The sequence below is a fragment of the Molossus molossus genome, unplaced genomic scaffold, assembly GCF_014108415.1.
Source record: "Molossus molossus isolate mMolMol1 unplaced genomic scaffold, mMolMol1.p scaffold_m16_p_18, whole genome shotgun sequence".
Classification (NCBI taxonomy): Eukaryota; Metazoa; Chordata; class Mammalia; order Chiroptera; family Molossidae; genus Molossus; species Molossus molossus.
This window is the reverse complement of record NW_023425353.1, coordinates 32485039-32505883: the sequence shown is the minus strand read 5'-3', so window position 1 is coordinate 32505883 and position 20845 is coordinate 32485039. Positions and strand designations below refer to the sequence as shown.

The 20845-nt window shown below is 41.5% G+C and overlaps 1 protein-coding gene across 5 annotated transcripts in view; it reads left to right on the top strand.

The window, feature by feature from the left end:
• The window catches only part of ARMC8 (armadillo repeat containing 8), a 96016-nt gene that overhangs the window by 73360 nt on the left and 1811 nt on the right, over positions 1-20845 (top strand). For 4 of the 5 annotated variants that reach the window (XM_036267606.1, XM_036267605.1, XM_036267607.1 and 1 more), the window contains 9 exons: positions 195-277; positions 585-666; positions 4295-4381; positions 6853-6945; positions 9369-9518; positions 11108-11203; positions 13589-13684; positions 17783-17855; positions 19123-19216. In XM_036267606.1, coding sequence (XP_036123499.1) covers positions 195-277; positions 585-666; positions 4295-4381; positions 6853-6945; positions 9369-9518; positions 11108-11203; positions 13589-13684; positions 17783-17855; positions 19123-19216 — 854 coding nt within the window. The remainder of the gene's footprint in view (positions 1-194; positions 278-584; positions 667-4294; positions 4382-6852; positions 6946-9368; positions 9519-11107; positions 11204-13588; positions 13685-17782; positions 17856-19122; positions 19217-20845) is intronic. The other variant, XM_036267609.1, reaches the window with a different exon arrangement.

Here is a 20845-nt window from a genome sequence, read left to right as displayed (position 1 = left end):
CTGACAGGTCCTAGGGGTAGCCCCACTTTTCTGATGAGATGCCTGCCCCCACCACAAAATGACGATTCCAGAGGTAAAAACTCCCGCTAAAAACAACATTAAATTTTGAATGACGTTAGCCTACTTGCATTTACAAGCAGTGAAGTTTGTCATCTTTGTGTTGTTATTTATGCAGCATTAACCTTTTTCTCCAGATCATTGAGACTGAAAATATGATGGACCGAATTGTGACTGGCTTGTCTGAGTCTAGTGTCAAGGTGCGGTTAGCTGCTGTCAGGTATGAGCTTTAAATGGTCTGAATAAAAATCCCTTGCCATATGTTTAACCTGTTTCCTTTCTGGACCTTCACCAAGTAAGCACAGAATCCAGGTGTGACTCAAAAGTCTACTCAGGTGAACTCAGTGCGTGACCTTTGAAACAGAAGCTAGCCTGAAAAGCCCACGAAGTGTTCTGAAGTAGTTGAATTAATAATGTCTGTGGCTATACTTGAAGTGGTGTATTAGTACTTGTGAAATGCCAAGCAGTGTGATTGAAAAGTGTAAGTTTCAGCTTCTTGTGAAGCTAATTTTGATTATTCTTTGTAGATGTTTGCACAGTTTATCTAGATCTGTGCAGCAGCTTCGAACCAGTTTCCAGGATCACGCTGTGTGGAAACCTTTAATGAAGGTAAGGAAAGAAAGGTTCAGCAGGTAACCCCCGCTCCTACAGGGCCCTTACTGAGCCAAGGTAGCTGACAGCATTCCCTGGTCTAGGAGTATGTGTGATCCTTGTGTGAGCATTTTGAGCAGTTGTCTCCTCAGATGTCATGTTCCAAGCATCTTTAGAAATGCAGAATGTGTTTCTGAGCTCAGCATCTCATGTGTGACAGACAGGGAAGTACATGCCTAGTTTTCTTTTAAGTTACTCATCTGATCTCCCTATGAGTTTAGTATGAAACTTTGGACTTATATCAAGAGTTATCTTTGTAATTGTTATAAAAGAAAAGGAATCGGCCATTTACAGGTATAATCTGTCTTAGTCTTTTGGCACTCCCTTCATATTTTCTGACACCATTGTTGCCTCCCACTTCTCTTCTCCAAAATAACTTCTTTTGGTCTTAGGTCTTTCCTTGAGGACAAAAAAAAATGTTGTTCAGGTCAATTAAATCCAAGTTGAGACTTAGAGTATGCATCAGGTTGCTGCTAATAATGTATTCCTGATATATTACAGCAGCATGAGTCTACTTGGCCTGTGGTTCATCTTGATTTTTTTCTTCTTTAAGTGACCATACACGTACCAGAATCTTTGTTTATATTTTTGGTTTTGTGTTTTGTTTTGTTTTTCACTTCTTGCTAAGAAAGCTTTCGGGCATAGAAAGGCTACCAGACCTATTTTACGTTAAAACTTTTACCTTCAGCTTAAAGCATCAGGGTTACAGTAGAGGCATCAGTGTGGTAGAAACAGTCAGGGGAGGCTCCAGGCAGGAAGAAGATGGAATAGGCATCGAAGGCAAAAGGAAGACGGGAGGATTTGCCAGAGAGGAAGAGCATGAACAGAACCATTGCATTATGGTGTGTGCAGGAAGTGTAAGGGTGCCTTCATGACTAGTAGAGGGTGCGACAGGAGAACCAGGTAAGAGTTGGACCAGTGCTATCTTCAGTTGAGTGATTTTCCTGTCGCCACTCTTTCTCGTCCTTAGAGTGCACCTTTTTCATGGCAGCTTAATCTTGATTTATTGATTCTGTCCATTCAAGATTTTCTTAGTGTTCTCTGTTTCCCAAAATAACTTTCAAATATTTCTTCTGGAGCCATTTTCTCCGATTGCTCAGCTAAGTACCCCTCTATCATATGAATCAAAAATGGAGCCCTGGCCAGTGTGGTTCAGTGGGTTGGAGCGTCGTTCCATGCACCAGAAGGTCACAGGTTCGGTTCCCAATTAGGACACATAAGGGAGGCACCCGGTTGATGTATCTCTCTCATATTGATGTTTTTCTCTTTCCCCCTTTGTCTCTCTCTCAAATCAATTTTTTTTAAAACAGAGTAATGTGGTTTCTAACTAGTTCTACCTGGGAAAGGTTTGGTGAGCAGTCTGGAAGGGTTTTGTGCACTTGGGTACATGTGGGTATAATTACTATCAAACTACTACTTGGTTGCACATTTAACGTATAGATACTATTAAAAGCTTAAAAGTAGATTAGTAATTTATTTTAGATATTTCGGTTCCTTTTCAAAGACTGCACGTCTATTGATTTCTCCTCTTTTGCTTTTCCGTGTTGTTAATTGTTGGTTGGCAAACCACAGGAGAGTAGCCATTCAATAATTAAAATTTTTGTTTGTGATTTTTAAAAATATTTTGGTGAAATTCTATTTGGTCAGTGTTAGCTGTTACCTTCTGAATGTCACATGTTATATCTTACACTACACTGAGTAAATGCTTTTAAGAATTTCACAGACTCTTCTGTTTTAGTTTAAAATTCAGTGTTATCTATTTTAAAATGAAAACTTAATAAAAGCACATTCGTCTCTATAGAACAATAAATATTTTAAAACGTGAATTATATCAAGCAAAGCAACTTTTTAAAGCCTTGGTATGCATTCACTTATTTAAACCAGTGATCCTAAGCAGTGTAATTTTGGAAAATTATTGCTCTTATTTTAAAAACATGCATTGAGCTCCCATTTTGTGCAATGCCATTCAGTTGATACAGGCCAGGGCAAATTAGACCATAGATATGCAGTGTATTCCTTCAGAAGATTAAATTTGTTAACAGAAAAGGAGATTGGCTGTCTACATATAGAATTTGAACAGTGTGGACAGTAATAAGTGCCCTAAGGGAGGCCACAGACAATGGCAGTGATTGCTCAGAGAAGGATAGAATGACTTCTGACTATAAGGCTCCAGGGAGGCTTCTGGAATGGGATGGCCTTACAGCGTGGGTGCGCCATGTAGGAGGGGCGTGTAAAGGCAAGGGGAGGGTGAGCAGGTCCTTAGAGGGGGTTGGGGCAGACAGAGATCAGCATACAGAATATAGGAGATTTGACCTTGATCAATGAGCTTACAGTTCACAGAAAAGTTAAAACACAGTATCTTGGGAGAACTGCTTCTATTTTATAATTCTCGCTTATTCTTAGTTTGGGGACTTCAGACTTCATTTAGCTGAAGAAAGCAGATAGTGTATTTAAGTAATATTTTTTGTGCTTCTCCATTTCCAATTTGCATAGCTAGATCTTCTAGGACTCCTTTTGGGATCGTAAGCCTTATCTGGATCTGACTCCCAAAGGCAAAGGATTTTTTTGGTGGAGTGGTTATTACATATGAGTGATAGTGTTTATGAAGGCTTCTCTCTTAGAATCTAGAGAGAACTGGTTCTGATAATAGTTCATGGTAACCATTTGTCATCGTGCTGTTGTCTTCTGAGTTCAGTGAGAGTCTGTGGCATACAGTTTCCTCTAGACCTGCCCTGTATCTGATAACAACTACAACAAAACTATGGCAATAAATTACCTTTTTAAAAACCTTACTTACTTATATAGCCATTACTATGTGCTAATTACTATTCTAAAATCTTTGCATGTATTGATTCTCACAATAACCTTATGAAGAAGGAACTATTATTATCCCCATTTGACAGCCAAGGAAGTCATATACCTCTTCAGTGGTTGAGCTGAAATTTGCGCTCAGACAGTGTGTTCTTAACTTCTGTGCCATTACGCTTCCCTTGTTATTCACTGTCTCAAATTTTATCCCAAATAGTCCTATCAAGGAAGTGTTATTTTCTTTAATTCCTCAACTTGAAAGCTCAGAGAGGTTAAGGAATGTGCTCAAGTGCACACATCTCATAAGTGGAGGAGTCAGGGTTGGAACCAGGGCTGTGTGGTTCCAGGCTCGAGAACCAATTCCTCACATTTTCCTGCCTGTGCTTGATCCATCCGTGCTCCTGGTCAAACAAGTCCTTCTCGGGACACAGCAGAAAGTTTTGGGCCCTAGGGCAATTTTGTGGTTTCATAAATGGCCTGATGTAGAATGAGCTAACTTTCCCCGAAGCAATTACATAGGGCACTCCCTCCCTGCCTTGTGTCTGTCTGCTTTTTCATGCAGCAACCCCCACCCTGTAGCTGCTTCAGCAAGATAGTAGTGAGGGTCTAGGTCATGATGATAGATAGGTGAAGGCTCACAGGATATCAAATGATAACCAGCTCTCTAGTATGAGGCATCAGGTTGAAAAATAAATTGTTTTTTCCCCTTCATTTATTCTTATGATCTCACCTCCATGTTTCCAAACCACTAATAGTGTCCCTTTTTTAAATTTCCTAGGTTTTACAAAATGCACCAGATGAAATCCTAGTAGTAGCATCTTCCATGCTATGTAATCTTCTTCTTGAATTTTCTCCAAGCAAAGAGGTTAGTGTTGATTTTCTCTTCCTAGGCTTTGCCCAGCCCTACCAAGAGCTTAGTCAGATAATTTTCACAATAGTTGACACTGAAAACTGAAGATTGATTTTAAAACTACTTCTGAATTGTTAGACACTGTGAGGAAGGGGGGCAGCAAAATAAATCATTTTAAAATATGGTTATTATATTTTTGTGTTATTCCTTTTATTCTGCCTGGCATATTCAGATTTTTTAAGATATTATAGTTTATAGTCACTGTAAACTGCCTGCAACAGCACATGTAAGAAATAATTACACAAATAATAGACTATTTCCAAAATGTATTTACTGAAGAATAAATGAAGACTCAGTTTTATAAGATTATAAGTAATTTAAAGGAGATAAGTGCTAGCATCAGAAAATAATCTTTTTAATGTTTGGTGTTAACAGTAGTTGTTTGGGGAAAGAGTAAATGAGATATGTTTCCCTTGTTTTATGCATTTTATGAATTATTTGAGCATGTAGTATTGTTATAGAAAAAATTAAAATCAACTTTAATAAAGGAAGGAAGAAAACTTACATAGTTAATTTTATCATGTTAAAATGTCTCTGGGTGCCCATCAGGAGCTGAGGTCTAGACACTGTCCTTCGTTGTGCATCCGGTCGTCCGATTTTTGTTGAACTTCTTTTCTGCATTGTAATGCCTATGGACTTCTGACTGGTAGTTAGGGAGGCATTAATAACAAGGTGGAGCTTCAGAGACAGTTATTCAACAAGCAGTAATCTTGGAACAAAAGGGGAGAGACTGGCCGTTATTCTGAAGGAAGACAAGACGAGATAAGATGCCAGAGCTTCCATCTGTCCTCCTCTGCCCTGGTGGTTGGGATCTTGGTCTAATGATCTGCTTGCAGCCAGTGTGACACCAGTGATCATCCTGCATAGCTGTTGTGATGCCTTCAGAGTGTTTAAGATCTATATATGCAGTAAGGTAGATGAGCTCAGGCATGGCATCATTAATACAATTGGTTTTTCATATTAAAAATAAACTGGACTATAGTTAGCAATACTGAATTGTATATTGGAGAGTTGCTAAGAGAGTAGATCTTAAACATTCTCATCACAAGGGACAAAATTGTAACTATGTGTGATGATGCATTTTAATTAGACTTAATGTGATAATCATTATGTAATGCACATTTATATTGAATAATGTTTTATACCTGAAATTAATATAATGTTGTATGTCAACTATATTTCAATAAATAATAAACTGGCTCTTGAACTGGAAGGTAAGGAAGTGTAATAAGAGCATTATTGGACCAGGTGACACAATTGGAATGTGGACTAGAGATTTGATAAAAATACTGTTTTAATAGTTAACTTCTCTGAATTTAGTAACTGTTCTGTGGTTAGGTAAGAAAATATTCTTGTTCTTAAGAAACATACATTGAAGTAGTAAGGGTAAAGGGGCATGCTATATACACAGTACTTCCAAATGGCTCATAAAAGATAAATAATGCAGATATGAGCGTATAGAGTAAAAAATAATAATTAAGAAAAATGATAAGGCAAAATGCTAAAAGTTGGTTAATTTGGGAAAAGAATAGATGTAAGTTTCATGAATTAATCTTTCTACTTAATAAGTTTGAACTTAGTTGAAAATAAGTTAAAAACAAAAAACAAAAATCCAATTTGTACAAGTAGAGGACTGTGTGTATCCTTCTTCAAAACTGTCATCATCAAAGGCCCTGCTCTATTTCTTGGTATATAAGTCTCAATTGCTTAAAACATTTCTAGAATCCACTTGAAAGATGGCCTTTTAACCATTCGTTGATGATGGTAAATCAATCTTCTAGGATTTGAATTTTTATAAAATTAACAAAACCCATTTTCAGCTAAGTATCATAAATTCAGTGGTCAGGCTAAAGTATGCTATTTTGGGTCTAAAACATGGTATGATTGTAAGTACAAGACTGTTTTGCTTGTATCATTGAGAAGTAGTCCTGAAAGGAGTTCTAAAAGATGAATTCTGTTTGGAATAAGATTGATAGTTCAGGAGGAGAGTGAAGTTATCCATTCTAAATCAGCCTATTGCTTCATAGTCACAGCGTGGAAACAGCACATGAGGTAGTGAGATCCATGCCTCCACAGCAAGAGAGCTGGGCTCAGGGTGGTGAGAATGGGCGTGTGGGACTTAGGTAACAGAGCCATAGGAGTATGTGTGGAATGTACCGATTGTAGGGTATCTCCTGAGTCTTTCAGCATTACCAGAAAAACAGGAAATAACAGGATTATCTGTAGTTTTAGATTGGAGAGAGATTAATTGTCCTTGCCCTTCTCAAGGTGATGTTTATGGCCACTTCACTGCCTGCTCTGTGAAAGTTGCTTGGAATTGGAGAAGAGTAGAACCAAATCCTAAGCAGAGTGCCAGGGTCTGTACACATTTAGTTCACAAACCTGACTTAAAGCCATGTTTGTTCATTTTCCCTTTCCAATGGCAGCCAATTTTAGAATCAGGAGCCGTGGAGCTGCTCTGTGGATTAACCCAAAGTGAAAACCCTGCTTTACGAGTGAATGGAATTTGGGCTCTCATGGTATGTTTCACTCTTTTATGTACGTCATTTACAAAGAGAATAGAGCTGTTTTCAAAGTTAAAACTAAACAATGTATTTGAAACATCTGGAATTTTCCTTTTTTTTTTTTTTTTTTTTTAACCTTGCTATTTTAGCCCAGTTTTCTAATGACCTAGGACCTAGAAGACTCCATATTCAGCTTTCAGATTCTAATATAAGCAAGTCGCTTGGTTACTGTGTGCCTCTGTTTTCCTATTTATTTATTAAGAAAAGTGAACAGATGTTGAAACTTGACTTATCTAATTTTGGAAAACAAATTTTCTTCATCATGAGCATACTGGTATCTGTGTAGCGCTACCTACTTTACAAAAAACTTTTGTATCTTTTTTGCTTTTCTAAATTTTATTTTTCAATTAGTTTACATACTATATTATTTTCTATTAGTTTTAGGTGTATAGAATCATGATTAGACAATCATATATACTTTACAAAGTGATCCCCCCGATATTTCAGGTATACACCTGGTTTCATGCTTAGTTATTACAATATTATTGACTATGTCCTCATGACTCTTTTGTATGTGTCTTTGCTTTTTATAGCAACTTTGTGAAATAAGCTAGGGAGTATTCATATTTTACAGATGAGTAAACTAACACAGAGAGTGATTAAATAACATCCGTGATAACAGAATTGGTGTATAAATGCTTAAAATTTTTTGAACCGTTTTTAGTAAATTATTTATAGTAACCTAAATTTTTAAAATCTATAACTATGAAGCCCAAGAACAAGTTATCCTTAAGATTTATTAAGGTAAAATTTATTGAAATTGAAAATAGAGTAATTCTATATCGATTTTTAAAAATATAATTATAGTAGTTATAATTTAATTGCCATGTACAGACACTAGGTAGGTGTTTTGTACTTACCTCTGATTTTTATTTTAATTTATACTGGTATATGTATTTACCCTACAGCTGGGACATGGGACAGGGAGGATAAGTGAATTGTCCAAGGCCTCAGAGCTAATCAGTGATGGAAATGGGTTTGAACCTGTCCCAGGTCCATACTCTTGTCCCTGTTCTATCCTATATCTGCTGTCTTTTTCCATGAATTTGGGGATGTAAATAATCGTCTTCTAAGAAAGTACTGAATTCAGTAGCTTCACAATTATTTTTCTCATCTTTGCACCAGCTTTTAACATTTCTCCTTGAAACTCCTTCTCAGGGCTTATTTCTTTTTTACCTCACTTTCTACCTAGCCTCCTTTTCAACAACGTTCTCGGGACATTCCCTGAAGTTTCAATTCTCAGTTTCCAATTCCCTTTACACTTCAGTTTCAGGGACTTCATCTAGTCCCATAATTTCAACTCCCAGCAAGAGATGAGGTTACTTTGAAATATACATAGCCAGACGTAGCTGTCCCCAGTTCCCCAGTTCTCTCACTTAGCCTATGGGACTATACATTTGAGGGCTCCCCGACACATACAATTTTAGTGTTGAAATTGAATTTATCATCCCACTCTTCAAATTCCAGTAACTATCTTATTTTCATCAGTCTCCATATTACCAGCTGCTGTGTTCTCTCTCCACAAGATAAAACCTTAGTGTTAACCTTGGCCTGGATCTCTTGATATCCAGCCCAGTTCTCTTTACTCTTTCATGCCTCCTTGCATCATTAATTATCTTGATCTTTCCTATGTCTTAACTCCTTAATTAAAAATAAGTTCCTGGAGGTCAGTTTTTGTACCCAAAGTTGATTTATGACTTATTTGGAATTTGCCATATTTTCCCTTCAGACATACTATTATAACTTTAGGTTAAGCTGAGATAGCCCATAATGTGTCCAGAAAGGAGGAAAAAGAGCAAAATAGCTACTGGCCATCTGGGGTTCTGGTGGGTTGCTTGGATACAACTCCTATCCCCTCGAGAGCTCCCTGTGTGATATAGCCTAGCCATATCAACACCTACATAATATTGTGAACACAACAGGCGTTTCATACCAGTGAAGTTAACAAAGCCCACTACTGTTTTCATCCATAATAAGCAAGTACTTCTCATTCATTCTCAAAAATGCATGGCATAGTATAGTTATTAATAGTCATTTTGTTATTAAACTACACAGAAGGCAACTTGATAACCATAAGGGTTTTCCCAAAAGTAATAATGGTTTTGTATTTATTTGAGAAATCCTTAAGACACTTAAATGCCTATGTCATGAAGTAGTCATATTCCTAACAAAGGAGCATATATAGAAGTAAAGTTATCTTTCTCTTGGCAGACAGAATTATAGGTAATTAAAAGGAATCAGAAAAATAATGTGATTTTTTACTTAAGGATTTTTTGCAGATTCTATGAGTACTTTGAAAATAATCAGAGTTAGTATTAAAATATAATTTAATAAAGCAAATGTAGACATGATTCTTGAAATTTCTTTAACCCTTTCAGAATATGGCATTTCAGGCTGAACAAAAAATAAAAGCAGACATTTTACGAAGCTTGAGTACTGAACAGCTATTCCGGTTGTTATCAGATTCAGATTTGAATGTGCTGATGAAGACATTGGGACTTCTTAGAAATCTCCTCTCTACTCGGCCTGTAAGTAGAATCACCCAGTTTTTCAGATTAGCTACCGCTGCATATACATTGTAAAATATTGCCCCCCACCTTCTCCCATCAGCATCTACCCACAAGTATGGTTGAAAAACTGCTCCTCCCCAGAGAAGCCATGAGTCGATGTCTAGACCTGTCACCTTCATAGGTGTTGTGGGAGCTGCTTCACTGTATAGCCTCCTGACTGTTCATTCCTGCGCTGCCTGTCCAGTCTCCCTCTCTTCCTTCCTTGCTGCATATGAACCTGTCTTAATTTGTTACTTTATTATTACCTGGTCTGCTGGCCAGGGTGGGTTTTCTTACTGGCCTAATCAGTTATCTCTGGGGCATCTGATTCTTTCACTTTAGAGAATACCCCTCAATGCCACTCCATAGACATATATACCCCAGCCCACATTTATTGGGCTGACTTCTGAAGATGTCAGTGTGGGGACAGTGGGTATATGTCAGCGCAGGGCAGGCTGAACCTTGCGGGGAGCGCTCTCACTGTTATCTAACGATCCCTGAGCAGCACTGTCAGTGGCCCTTCCCGTAGATGAAAAACCATGAATGGTCCCTTCCCTTTACCTCACTTGTTATTTTTGTTTGTTTGTTTTTATTTTTTCTTTATTGATTTTTAGAGAGGAAGAGAGAGAGAAACATCAGTGAGAAAGAACATTGATTGGCCACCTCCTGCATGCCCCCCACTGGGGATCAGGCCCACAACCTGGGCATGTGCCCTGACTGGGAATCAAACCGGCAACCTCTTGGTGCATGACTCAGTGCTCAACCACTGAGCCACACCAACCAGGCTCACTTGTTGTTTTTATTCAATTTATTTAAAAGAAAAAAAGAAAAACTGGTTCACCCAATTCTCCCACCCCACCCTCTACCCCCATCTCTGGCATCCACCAAACTGTCTCTGTATCTATGAGCCTAATTTTCTTATTATATACAATTATATTTTATATATTATTTATTATGTATTATTATTTATATATTACTTGTTTTTTTAGTCTTTGTACATTTATGCCCCAAGATAGCAAGTATATCTATACCATATTTTCTACATCTCTGGCTTCCCCCATCTCTCTCACCCATTTTTTAAAATATATTTTTATTGATTGTTTTTTTTTTAGAGAAAGGAAGGAGAGAGAAATTGAAACATTGATTGGCCACCTCCTTCACGCCCCCTACTGGGGAACTAAGCCCACAACCCGGGCATGTGCCCAATGGGGAATCAAACCAGGACCTCTCAGTCCATGGGACGATGCTCAACCACTGAGCCACTCTGGCCAGGCATCCCTCATCCATTTTTATATGCCTCCTTTTTCTTTAATATATTTGGGCTTAAGGATCCCATGTGATTGTAATTCTATATTCCAGCAAGCCAAGTCTATGCTATCTTCATCTTCAAATTATCACAAAAAAAAATTGAAGGCAAAATGCAGCTTTATAGTGTAATAAACACTGTTCTTTGGCATCTGATTCTATGCGTTATGGTGTTCTCTTTGAAGTGTAGTTGTGTATTTAGAAGCCTTCTATGGGTTTTTTCTTTGTTCCCTAGATAATGTGGATTTTCCATTGTTTTGCAGCATATAGATAAAATAATGAGCACTCATGGAAAGCAGATTATGCAAGCCGTCACTCTTATTTTGGAAGGGGAGCATAACATTGAAGTCAAAGAACAGGTTTGTGTTCCCTTTTTTTGAGGAATATCTTCTGATTATACCAAGAAAGATTTTCTATCACCCTTTAAACTCTCTTGAATACTTCTTCCCCCTGGCCCTGGCCAGTGTGGCTCAGTGAGTCAGGTGTTGCCCCATGCACCAAAAGGTTGCTGGTTCAATTCCTGGTCAGGGCACATGCCTGCCGGGCTCGATCCTTGGTGGGGGGCGTGCAGGAGGCAGCCAGTCAATGTATCACTCTCACATAGATGTTTCTCTCTCTTTCTTCCTCTCTCTCTAAATAAAATCAATAATAACGTATCACCACACTCCTTAGAACGAATATGGTGCAATGTTTATGATGTTGAATCTAGGGGATAGTATATGGATAGGTGTTCGTTGTACTATTTGAACTTTTTCAGAATTTAATAATTTTCAATAATAAAAAGGGAAGAAAATTGTTTATTCCCCTTACTGCTTCATCTGTACTGAGAAATTCAAAGGTGTTGTGCCTGCCAAGACTTCTGACAGGCTCACCATGTGCGAGATCACTTTGTAATCTAGCATCTCCCGCAGGTCATCTCTCTCCCGCTCTGGAGCATATCACAGTCTCTTGGTTATGATTTAAGTGCCTCTGAGAGTCTCTTCCTCTAGTACCAGTGTGGTGATTGCCCACAGATGTGTGTCCTGCCAGCTGACACCGCTCCCTCCAGCCTCCACATTCGGCCACTCTCAGAAGTGGAGACTGTCCTTGTTAGCTGTTGGCTGCTCAGAGCCAGACCAGCAGGAGGCAGGGTTGAGTACAGGTGGAAGGACTGTGGCAGGGATACTGATGCAGTGCCTGCCGTAGCAATTCAACAGACTTGATAGCACCAGTGATGTGCGTGCACTGCGGAGGCATCAAGGTAAGACAGGAGTAAGACATAACACAATCACATGTCACTGTGGTGTGACTGAGATAATACAGACCCGAGAGAGCATACAGTAAGTGTGCTTGCTTTACTGCAAGTCAGGGAAGGCTTCTTGGAGGCAGTGACACCAAGTCTAGAAGCAGTCAGTCAGGAATCACTGAAATAGTGATGAGAGGTGGGGAGGGGGTCTAAAAAGTCAAGGTGCTCACCTCTCCAAACAGGACATACAAATGGCCAAGAGACATATGAAGAAATGCTCAACATCACTAATCATCAGAGAGATTCAAATCAAAACAACAATGAGGTATCACCTCACACCTGTCAGAATGGCCACCATCAACATATCATCAAACAAGTGTTGGCGAGGGTGTGGAGAAAAGGGGACTCTAGTACACTGCTGGTGGGAATGCAGACTGTGCAGCCACTATGAAAAACAATATGGTGTTACCTCAAAAAATTAAAAATTGAACTTCCATTTAACCCAGTGATCCCACTTCTAGGAATATACCCTAAGAAGCCTGAAACACCAATCAGAAAGAATATATGTACCCCCATGTTTGTAGCAGCACTATTTACAATAGGTAAGATCTGGAAACAGCCCAGGTGTCCATCAGTAGACGAATGGATAAAAAAGCTGTGGTACATATACACAATGGAATACTATGCAGCTGTAAGAAAGAAAGATCTCTTATCTTTTGAGACAACATGGAGGGACCTGGAAAGTATCATCCTAAACGAAACAAGCCAAACAGAGAAAGACAAGTATCATATGATCTCACTTATTTGTGGAATATAATGAACATAACAGTCTGAGGAATGGGGTAGTCCCAGAGACGTGGAAGTGGGGTACAGACTGACAATCCCCAGAAGAGGGGGTGGTGGGGGACAGATAAACCACAGAACTTATATGCATATATGCATGAACAATGGACATGGACAACAGAGCTGGGGACAGGGCGGGGAGGGAGGGAGAGGGAGGAGTCAGTGGGGGAAAAGGGAGAAACATCTGTAACAAAAATAAAATAATTAATTTTTTAAAAAAAGGTGCTCATTGCACATGGCTTGTGGACAGGGTCATGTGCTTGTGAGCAAGTAGCATTTGGAGAGAGAAGGCAGGGACTTGTGATACTTCTGACGCGCCCACCCAAGAGACCACCCCTTTGAGGAAACCTTGTGGGGAAGTAACAAGAACTTCTCTTAGAAGTGGAGTTTTTAAGAAAACAATACTAAATTATGTTTTCCCTTTCATTTATGTGACAGCATGAACTATAAGGCATGCCTGCCTTTGCCCAGTGGTGGCTTATGCCCAAAAATAAACCACCGACATGTTTGGGTTCCTTAGGCTTAGTTGCTCTTGCTGGTGTGAGGCAGGGCGAGAAAGCCAGTCATTCCGAGTGTAACCTGTGAGAATCTGCTGGGGAAAAGCGCTCACGCTCTTGGAGTGCCGAGTCGGGAGCCTTCAGAGGGCTCCTGATCGCTGGCCCTTTGTTCTTTTCAGACACTGTGCATCCTAGCCAACATCGCAGATGGGACGACGGCAAAAGAACTCATTATGACCAATGATGACATCCTGCAGAAAATCAAGTATTACATGGTAGGCCTTCGTCTCCTTTCTCTGCTCTGCACTAGCTGCCCTTTCGAGTCAGGGACTTCTAAGAGATTCAGGGAACTCTCTTCCATGCTGAAGAAAGAAACAACGGCAAGTTTGAAGCTTGTGCCATTTGGCAGTACTGCCACCCATCACCCCACTCCCCACCCTTGTCATCGGATTGCCTCCCTCTTATTCAGTGAAGACCTGGGCATTTAGCTTTCTCTCAGCTCACCCCAATCCCTGTCTTCCCTCAAGGCTTTAATCCTATGTGGATGACCCTCTAGCCCTGTGGCACATGTTCTTTGACTTACTTTCAAACACAATCCGCCACCTACTTCCAAACATTTCAGCCACCAACTCATGACAGTACCCTGGACCTTATGAGAAACTGTATTGCCAAAATGTGGATATCAAACATTTGTCCTCTTTTCACTCTATTGATGTCTGCTAGCAAAACCCTAACCATGGGTGACCCTGTGTTCTTTGCCTGCCATGTTAGAGCTGACAACTGTAGAGAATGGCACAGAACCAGGTTGACTGGTGTCATGTGGAATTCACACTCAGAACCCAAATGGGCACTCAGCACTGCCTCGTCCCCTCCTGTGATTCTCCAACAAGTTGCACCCTCATTCTCCACAAGAATAGGTTCCATTCTTTAAACCTCACCTCTTCTACCCCTCATCACTCTTAGTGATGACCTCACTTTGTTTTATTAAGAGAAAAGAAGCCAAAATCCTTTAGTGGCTCCCTGGTACACCTTGAATAAAATGCATCCTCTCCTATGATGGTCTGTGAAGTCCTGCATGACCTGATTCTTCTCTTTCCTGAACTCATCACAATCCCGTCCTCCCTTTGTTCACTATGTGAGCTCTTTCAGTTTCTCAAAAAGGCATGTTCTTTCCTGCCTCAGGACCTTCACACATGCTGGCTCCTCTGCCCAGAACACTTTCCTCCCCAATCCTTCATGGCTTGCCTTCTCACCTCAGATTTCAGCTCAGCAGACGCTTCCTGTGGGCTCTCATCTGTGTGGGTTGTTCTTTGTTACTGCATTCTGTGCCCTTCAGAGCACTTCGCTCAATCTCAGTGATATATATTTGTTTATGTGCCTACTGAGTGTAAGCGCCTTGAGGGCAAGGACTATATCAGTTTTGTGCACAATCATCTATGCATTGTCTCATATAGTGTCTGGCGCTTAGTAAGTGCTCAGTAAATATTTATTGAATGAAAACCTTGCTGCTTTAACCAGGAATACCCTTATCTTCCTAGTATCAGATCCACATAATATTTCTAATCTTTTAAAAGATTTTATTGGGCCCGGCCGGTCAGGGCACATGCCTGGATTGCGGACTCAATCCCCAGTAGGGGGTGTGCAGGAGGCAGCCAATCAGTGTATCCCTCTCACATTGATGTTTCTATCTCCTTTCCTCTGTCTCTAAACTAAAATCAATAAGGACATTTTTTTTAAACAAATTTTAAAAAGATTCTCTTGACTTCCCATACCCGTCAAAGTATGCCTATTTCTCTGCAACTATTCAAACCCAGACTTCTTAAAAGCATCTTGTGCCCTGGCTGGTGTGGCTCAGTTGGTTGGGCATCATCTCATGTACCAAAAGATTACTGGTTCAATTCCCAGTCAGGGCACATGCTGGGGTTTCGGACTCAATCCCCTGTAGGTGGTGTGCAGGGGGCAGCAGATTGACGTTTTGCTCTCATATCGATGGATGATTTTCTCTCTCTCCCTCTCCCTTTCTGTCTCTTTCTTTTTTTTTAAAGCATCTTGTGTACATGCTGTCTTCTTTCTCACCTCCAAGTTCAGTCTTTAACCCACTTCATGACCTCCATCCCCATCGCTTTACTCTAACTGTTCTGGTTAAGGTCCCCAGTGACTTTGATGATGCCAGATTCAAAGTCTAGTTTATTTCTTTCACCTCAGTGACTGCTGACTTCGACACGCTGGCTGTTTCCTCCTCCTAGAAGCATTCTTCCCTCTTGGCTTCCATGACACCAGACTTCCTGCTTAGCCCTGGACCTTTTTCTGTTCTCCCCTGCATGCTCTCCTGAGGTCAGAGGTTCACAAGCTTGGTTCCACAGTGAAATCTCCGAGGGAGCTTTCAAAGGCCATTGCCTTGTCCTTTCCTCCAGAGATTCTGATCCCCTGTGTCTGGGGATAGCCTGGGCATCAGGTTTTTAAGTTCCTCGGGTGGTTCTCGTATACAGCAGAGTTGAGAGCCACCGGTTTAGGGGAATTTCATACGCTCCCATGGCTTTCACCATCCTGTCTGTGCTGATAGCTTCCACGTGCAGGCCTCCAGCCCAGACTCTCTCTTGTGATCTCTGACTTGTGTATCCTCCTGACTACTCAGCGTCTCCATGTGGCTGCCAGAAGCCTCTCAAAGTTGATTTTTTTAAGTGAACTTTAAATGAACTAAACCTAAATGTCTCCTCTCCTGGGCTTTTCCACCTCAATAGAGTGCCTCTGCCATCCACCCACTGCTCAAATCTGGGAGTAAATCTTGATTTTTCCAGCTCTTAATCCAATCTGTCTGCTCTTCTTTCACCGCCCTTGTCCTAGGCCAAGCCCAGCACCTCATGTAACTGATTTAATAGCCTCCTGGACACCTCTGCACTGTCACTCCAGCCCCTCAGCCCAAGTGATCTTCAGAAAATGTACATCAGATCTTGCCCCTCTGCTGTTGCTGAAATCCTTCAGGAACTTCCAATCAACTCAGAATAAAATCAGAGCCCTTACTCTGGCCTACAAGGGCCCACAGTTCAGTCATGCCCACTTCTCTGAACCAGTTACTTCACTTTTCCTTCTCAGTACACACAAGCCATGTAGCTCTCCTTACCTCAGACCTTCTCCAGAGCTTCCCCTTCCTCTCAGAACTCCCGGCCTCGACCTCTTTGCACAACAGGTGTCTTCAAGTCCCTGCTTAACTATCACCTCCTTCACAGAGCTCTCTTCTGTGCATTCCACCTAAATCAGGTCCCTACCCCTCCGCCTTCCAGTTTTCTCTATCACAGCAGTTTGTTTCTCAAAACATACTTATTTGAATGAATGATGTTCTTACACATAGTCAGTGCTCATTGTTTGTATACAAGTTTATTTATTCAACAAATATCAATTGCTGGCCAGAGGCTAGGAGCAATTGATAAGTTTTGTTTTGTTTGTCTTAATGAAGTCCAAGCTAGACATCTCTTTAAAAGTCTTGGCTTGTAGAAGGCAAAAAGATTCACCAGTCATAGAATTCTGATGGAGGACGCCACATCCATTTCTTTGTCTCTGCTTAGTTGAGAGATAGTCCTACATGATCAGACAAGTCCTAGCCTTTAAGAAACCGTTGAGCATATACCACTGGTATTCCTCAGATATGCATAAATGATTTAAATGTACTAGGGACTTTTTTTTTTTTTTTTACAGCAGAAGGGAAACTACCTGGAATGCTTGTTTAACCATTGAGTCCTCTTTCATTTTGGATAAAGCATAAAGGATAAATGATCCAAATTGCTGTACTTTCAGTACATAGAGAAAAAGAAATAGAATTGTGTTTCAGATGAATAGGAAGCTCCTTAACAAGAGGAGACATTCAAGATAAATGAAGTTGAGACTCAGTCAAGTTTTTGGCGATGTTCCTAAAGAAATGAGTAATTTGAATCACATTATCAGTAGCTGAAGAGATAAATACCAAATGCACATCCATCCGATGGCTGCTGGTGACCCGAAAGTTTCCTAATAGAAATAGAGCATAGCTAAGTCAAAAGCACAGATTGCCGTGGGTCAGTGTGGACTGAACAGTACATTACAGATGGCACCCAAGGCCCTCGAGGCGTTGTGTATGGCCAGCCAGAAGGTGTCTGCAATTTGAATGTGATGTCTTGGCAAGGCTTCCCTCCCCGGTTTGCCAGATTCTCCACCATTTCCTGTCGTCGTCAGTCCAGTTCATTCACCCATAGTGCTAACTTTGTGGCCCCCCAGGACATTTGAGTTTGAAGTCCCTGCTTCGAACTTTTAGGTTGTTGGGATTGCTTATAGTATATCACGAAAAGATGATCTGAAATGAGATTACCTCCATTTTTATTTTCCTTTTCTGCATCAAATAGGGTCATTCACATGTCAAACTGCAGCTTGCCGCTATGTTTTGTATATCAAACCTCATATGGAATGAAGAGGAAGGTAAGAGATCAGTGCGATTTGGTCTGAAGAAAATTATGGGAAGAAAGTCTCATTCAGGGAAGGCACTAGGTGCCCCTGAGATTCAGGTAAAGGCACCGCCCCCTGGGCCCCAAACACCCAAGAGCATTGCCTTGAGAAACCGCGGGACTAGCCTGAGTCAGCTGGACAGTTAACACTGAACCCCCACCTTGGAGTCAGCACTGTAGAAGTGAGTGATCATCCCTGCCCTTTGAGAGAGCTGAGGAGGAGGATAGGATAGTGAGATGCACTTGGAAAAGGCTAGAGGTGAGCGAGGGTGGGAGGATGGACCTTTCGTTATGTGCGGAGGAGTGCATGTAAGGGTTACTCGCAAGAAGCTTAATGGGGAAGAGGGTGTACTAGTGAGAAATGAAAAGCTGCACAGTGCCTGTGAAGTAGCCAGTCCGTCAGGAGGTCTTTGTTGACCAGAGGTTCTCCACCTCGGCTATATATTAGAATCTCCTGACCAATTAAATCAGAATCTGTAGGTGTGGGCTCCAGGCATAGGTGTTTTTTAAAACTCCCCAGATGTGGGAGAGCACTGGGTCTCAGTGCTGGGTTGGGGGGAGAGATTCTGGCTCACTGGGTCTAGACGGGATCAGTACATGAGTGAATCAGGTAGCTGTTCAGTGGGCAGGGAACTCTCCAGGAGGCTTGCTCAGCAGCTATATCCAGAACAAAGTAGAAGGAGGAGAAAATGGGTTCAGTGTACAGGCCCTAGAGGCCAAGTACCATCTGAGTGCCAAGGAAACAAGGCTTCCCTCAGGAGGTCCTAGTCTAGTTGGAAAGTAGACCAGAGCCGTATGGAGTTGGAACTGCCACATGCTAACAAGATGCAGCAGGAAGTACTTGGAGGTCAGTGGAGGGTGGAAGAGAACAAGACCTGTTGGGGGTAGGAAGAGCCAGGCTTGGTGTGTCCAGAAAGAAGTGATGATGCTGGGGTCTGATGACAGGGGACCTTGTGCCAGGCTAAAGAAGCTGGCCTGGACCTGATAGTCCATGGAGAAATTAATTGAGGAGCAGAACTCAGGATGGACTGCAGGAAGGAGGGTGGAGAGGCAGAGACCAATTAGAACGTGGTTGGCAAGTCCAAGCAGGAGGGGATCCAACCACGCAGAGATAGTGGAGGCCAAGGGTGGGCAGGGTGGGGAGTAAAGGACACTGGTAAGCCTCTACATTGTGGATTATACACCAAGGAGAGCTATGCCTGGGTCATGTGCCCAGTAACCTATTAGCTTTAATCTCTTAGGTTCACAAGAACGCCAGGATAAATTACGAGACATGGGCATTGTAGATATTCTTCACAAACTGAGTCAGTCACCAGATTCAAACCTTTGTGACAAGTGAGTATCAAAAGGGCCTTGCTTTGGGGTACATTGGATTCTTTTATGAAGAATTTGAATGTCTTAGTTATTAACATGGCTAACATAAAATCTCTTAGATTCTTGGATTCCCTTTGTCGTTTGCTGTGAACCAACTGTGTGACATTTGAGTAAGAGATAAACTAATAATTAGGAAATTTAATAAAGATCCTCGTCTCACTCTGAACTAACATGAGCCTGGGCCATCTTAGTGGTATCTGGAGAGGATCCAGAGGCTACTCCTTTACATTCTCTTAACCAGTAGACTAGAAATGCATGTGGCCTTTTGGAAAGTAGAAAAGAAGGCATTCGCCCTGGCCGGTTTGCTAAGTGGTTAGAGTGTCGGCCTGCGGACCAGAGAGTCCCGGGTTCGGTGTCCGCTAAGGGCATGTACCTCGGTTGCAGTTTGTCCCTGGTCCCTGTTGGGGTTGTGTTGGTGGCAACCAGTCGATGTGTCTCTTTCACATCCATGTTTCTCTCTCTCTCTTCCCCACTCTCTCCCTCCTGCTCTATCTGAAGATAAATGCAAAAATGTCCTCGGGTGAGGATAAAAAAAAAAATAGAAGGCATTCATTTATAAAACACTGGCTCCAAACCTCTCCGAGTACTGCCTTCTCACCCGCCGTCACTCTTCAGCTCACTGCCGTGCATGGCAGTGACAACAGCAAAGAACATCAACTCTCTCATTCTCCAGGCTCTTGAACACGGCTCAGGAGCCCTTGGTGGCCCTGCCCTTCTCATCGCCCGTGTTCCCTCCTGCCCCGCACCCCCTCCCGCCCTCTTCCAGTGTCCACTTCATGTTCCATCTTGATTGCCATCTCAGCCCCTCTCCTCTGAATCCCCACTTATGCTACAAGTGTTGTTTTGTGTTTTAATACTAACCCCTACCAGGCACTGTTTTAGGCATTGGTGATGTAATGGTGAATAAAATTAATGAAGACCTTGTCCTCATGGGACCTACATTCTGGTACAGAAGACAGACAATAAGCAAACGAATGTGTAATATGATACAGGCAATGAGATGTACTGTGAATGAAAAGCAAGTTGAGGGACTGGAGAGTAAGAAAATTTCTTTTCATACAGATTAGTCAATAAAGGTCTCTCTGAAGATGTGACATTTGATCAAAGAGCCGGATGAAATGAGAGTCTGCCAGGCAGATGTGCAGAGGAAGAGTGTTCCAGGCAGAGGGACAGTGAGTGCAAGGCCCTGCGGCAGTAATGAGCTTGGCATGTTCGAGGATAGCAGGCAGAGCACTGGGACTGGAGAAACAGAAACAAGGGGGAGAGTGAGAAGTGGGCGCAGGGAGGTGTGGGGAGCAAGCGAAGAGCCTTGAAATCAATAGTGAGGACTTTGGATTTTATCCAGAGGTTAATAGGAAGTCAATGGAGAGTTTTGAGCAAGAGACATTATCTGATTTGAATGTTTAGAAGCTCACTCTGGCTGTGTAGAGGATCGTCTGTAATAGGGCAGGAAAGGAAACAGGGAGACCAGGTAAAGGCTGTTGTCATGTGCATGAGAGATGAGGGTGGTAGTGGTAGAAGTACTGAGAAGTGGTCAGATTCAGGACTTAATCGAAAGGTAGAGCCAACAGGATTTGCTCTCGTGGACAT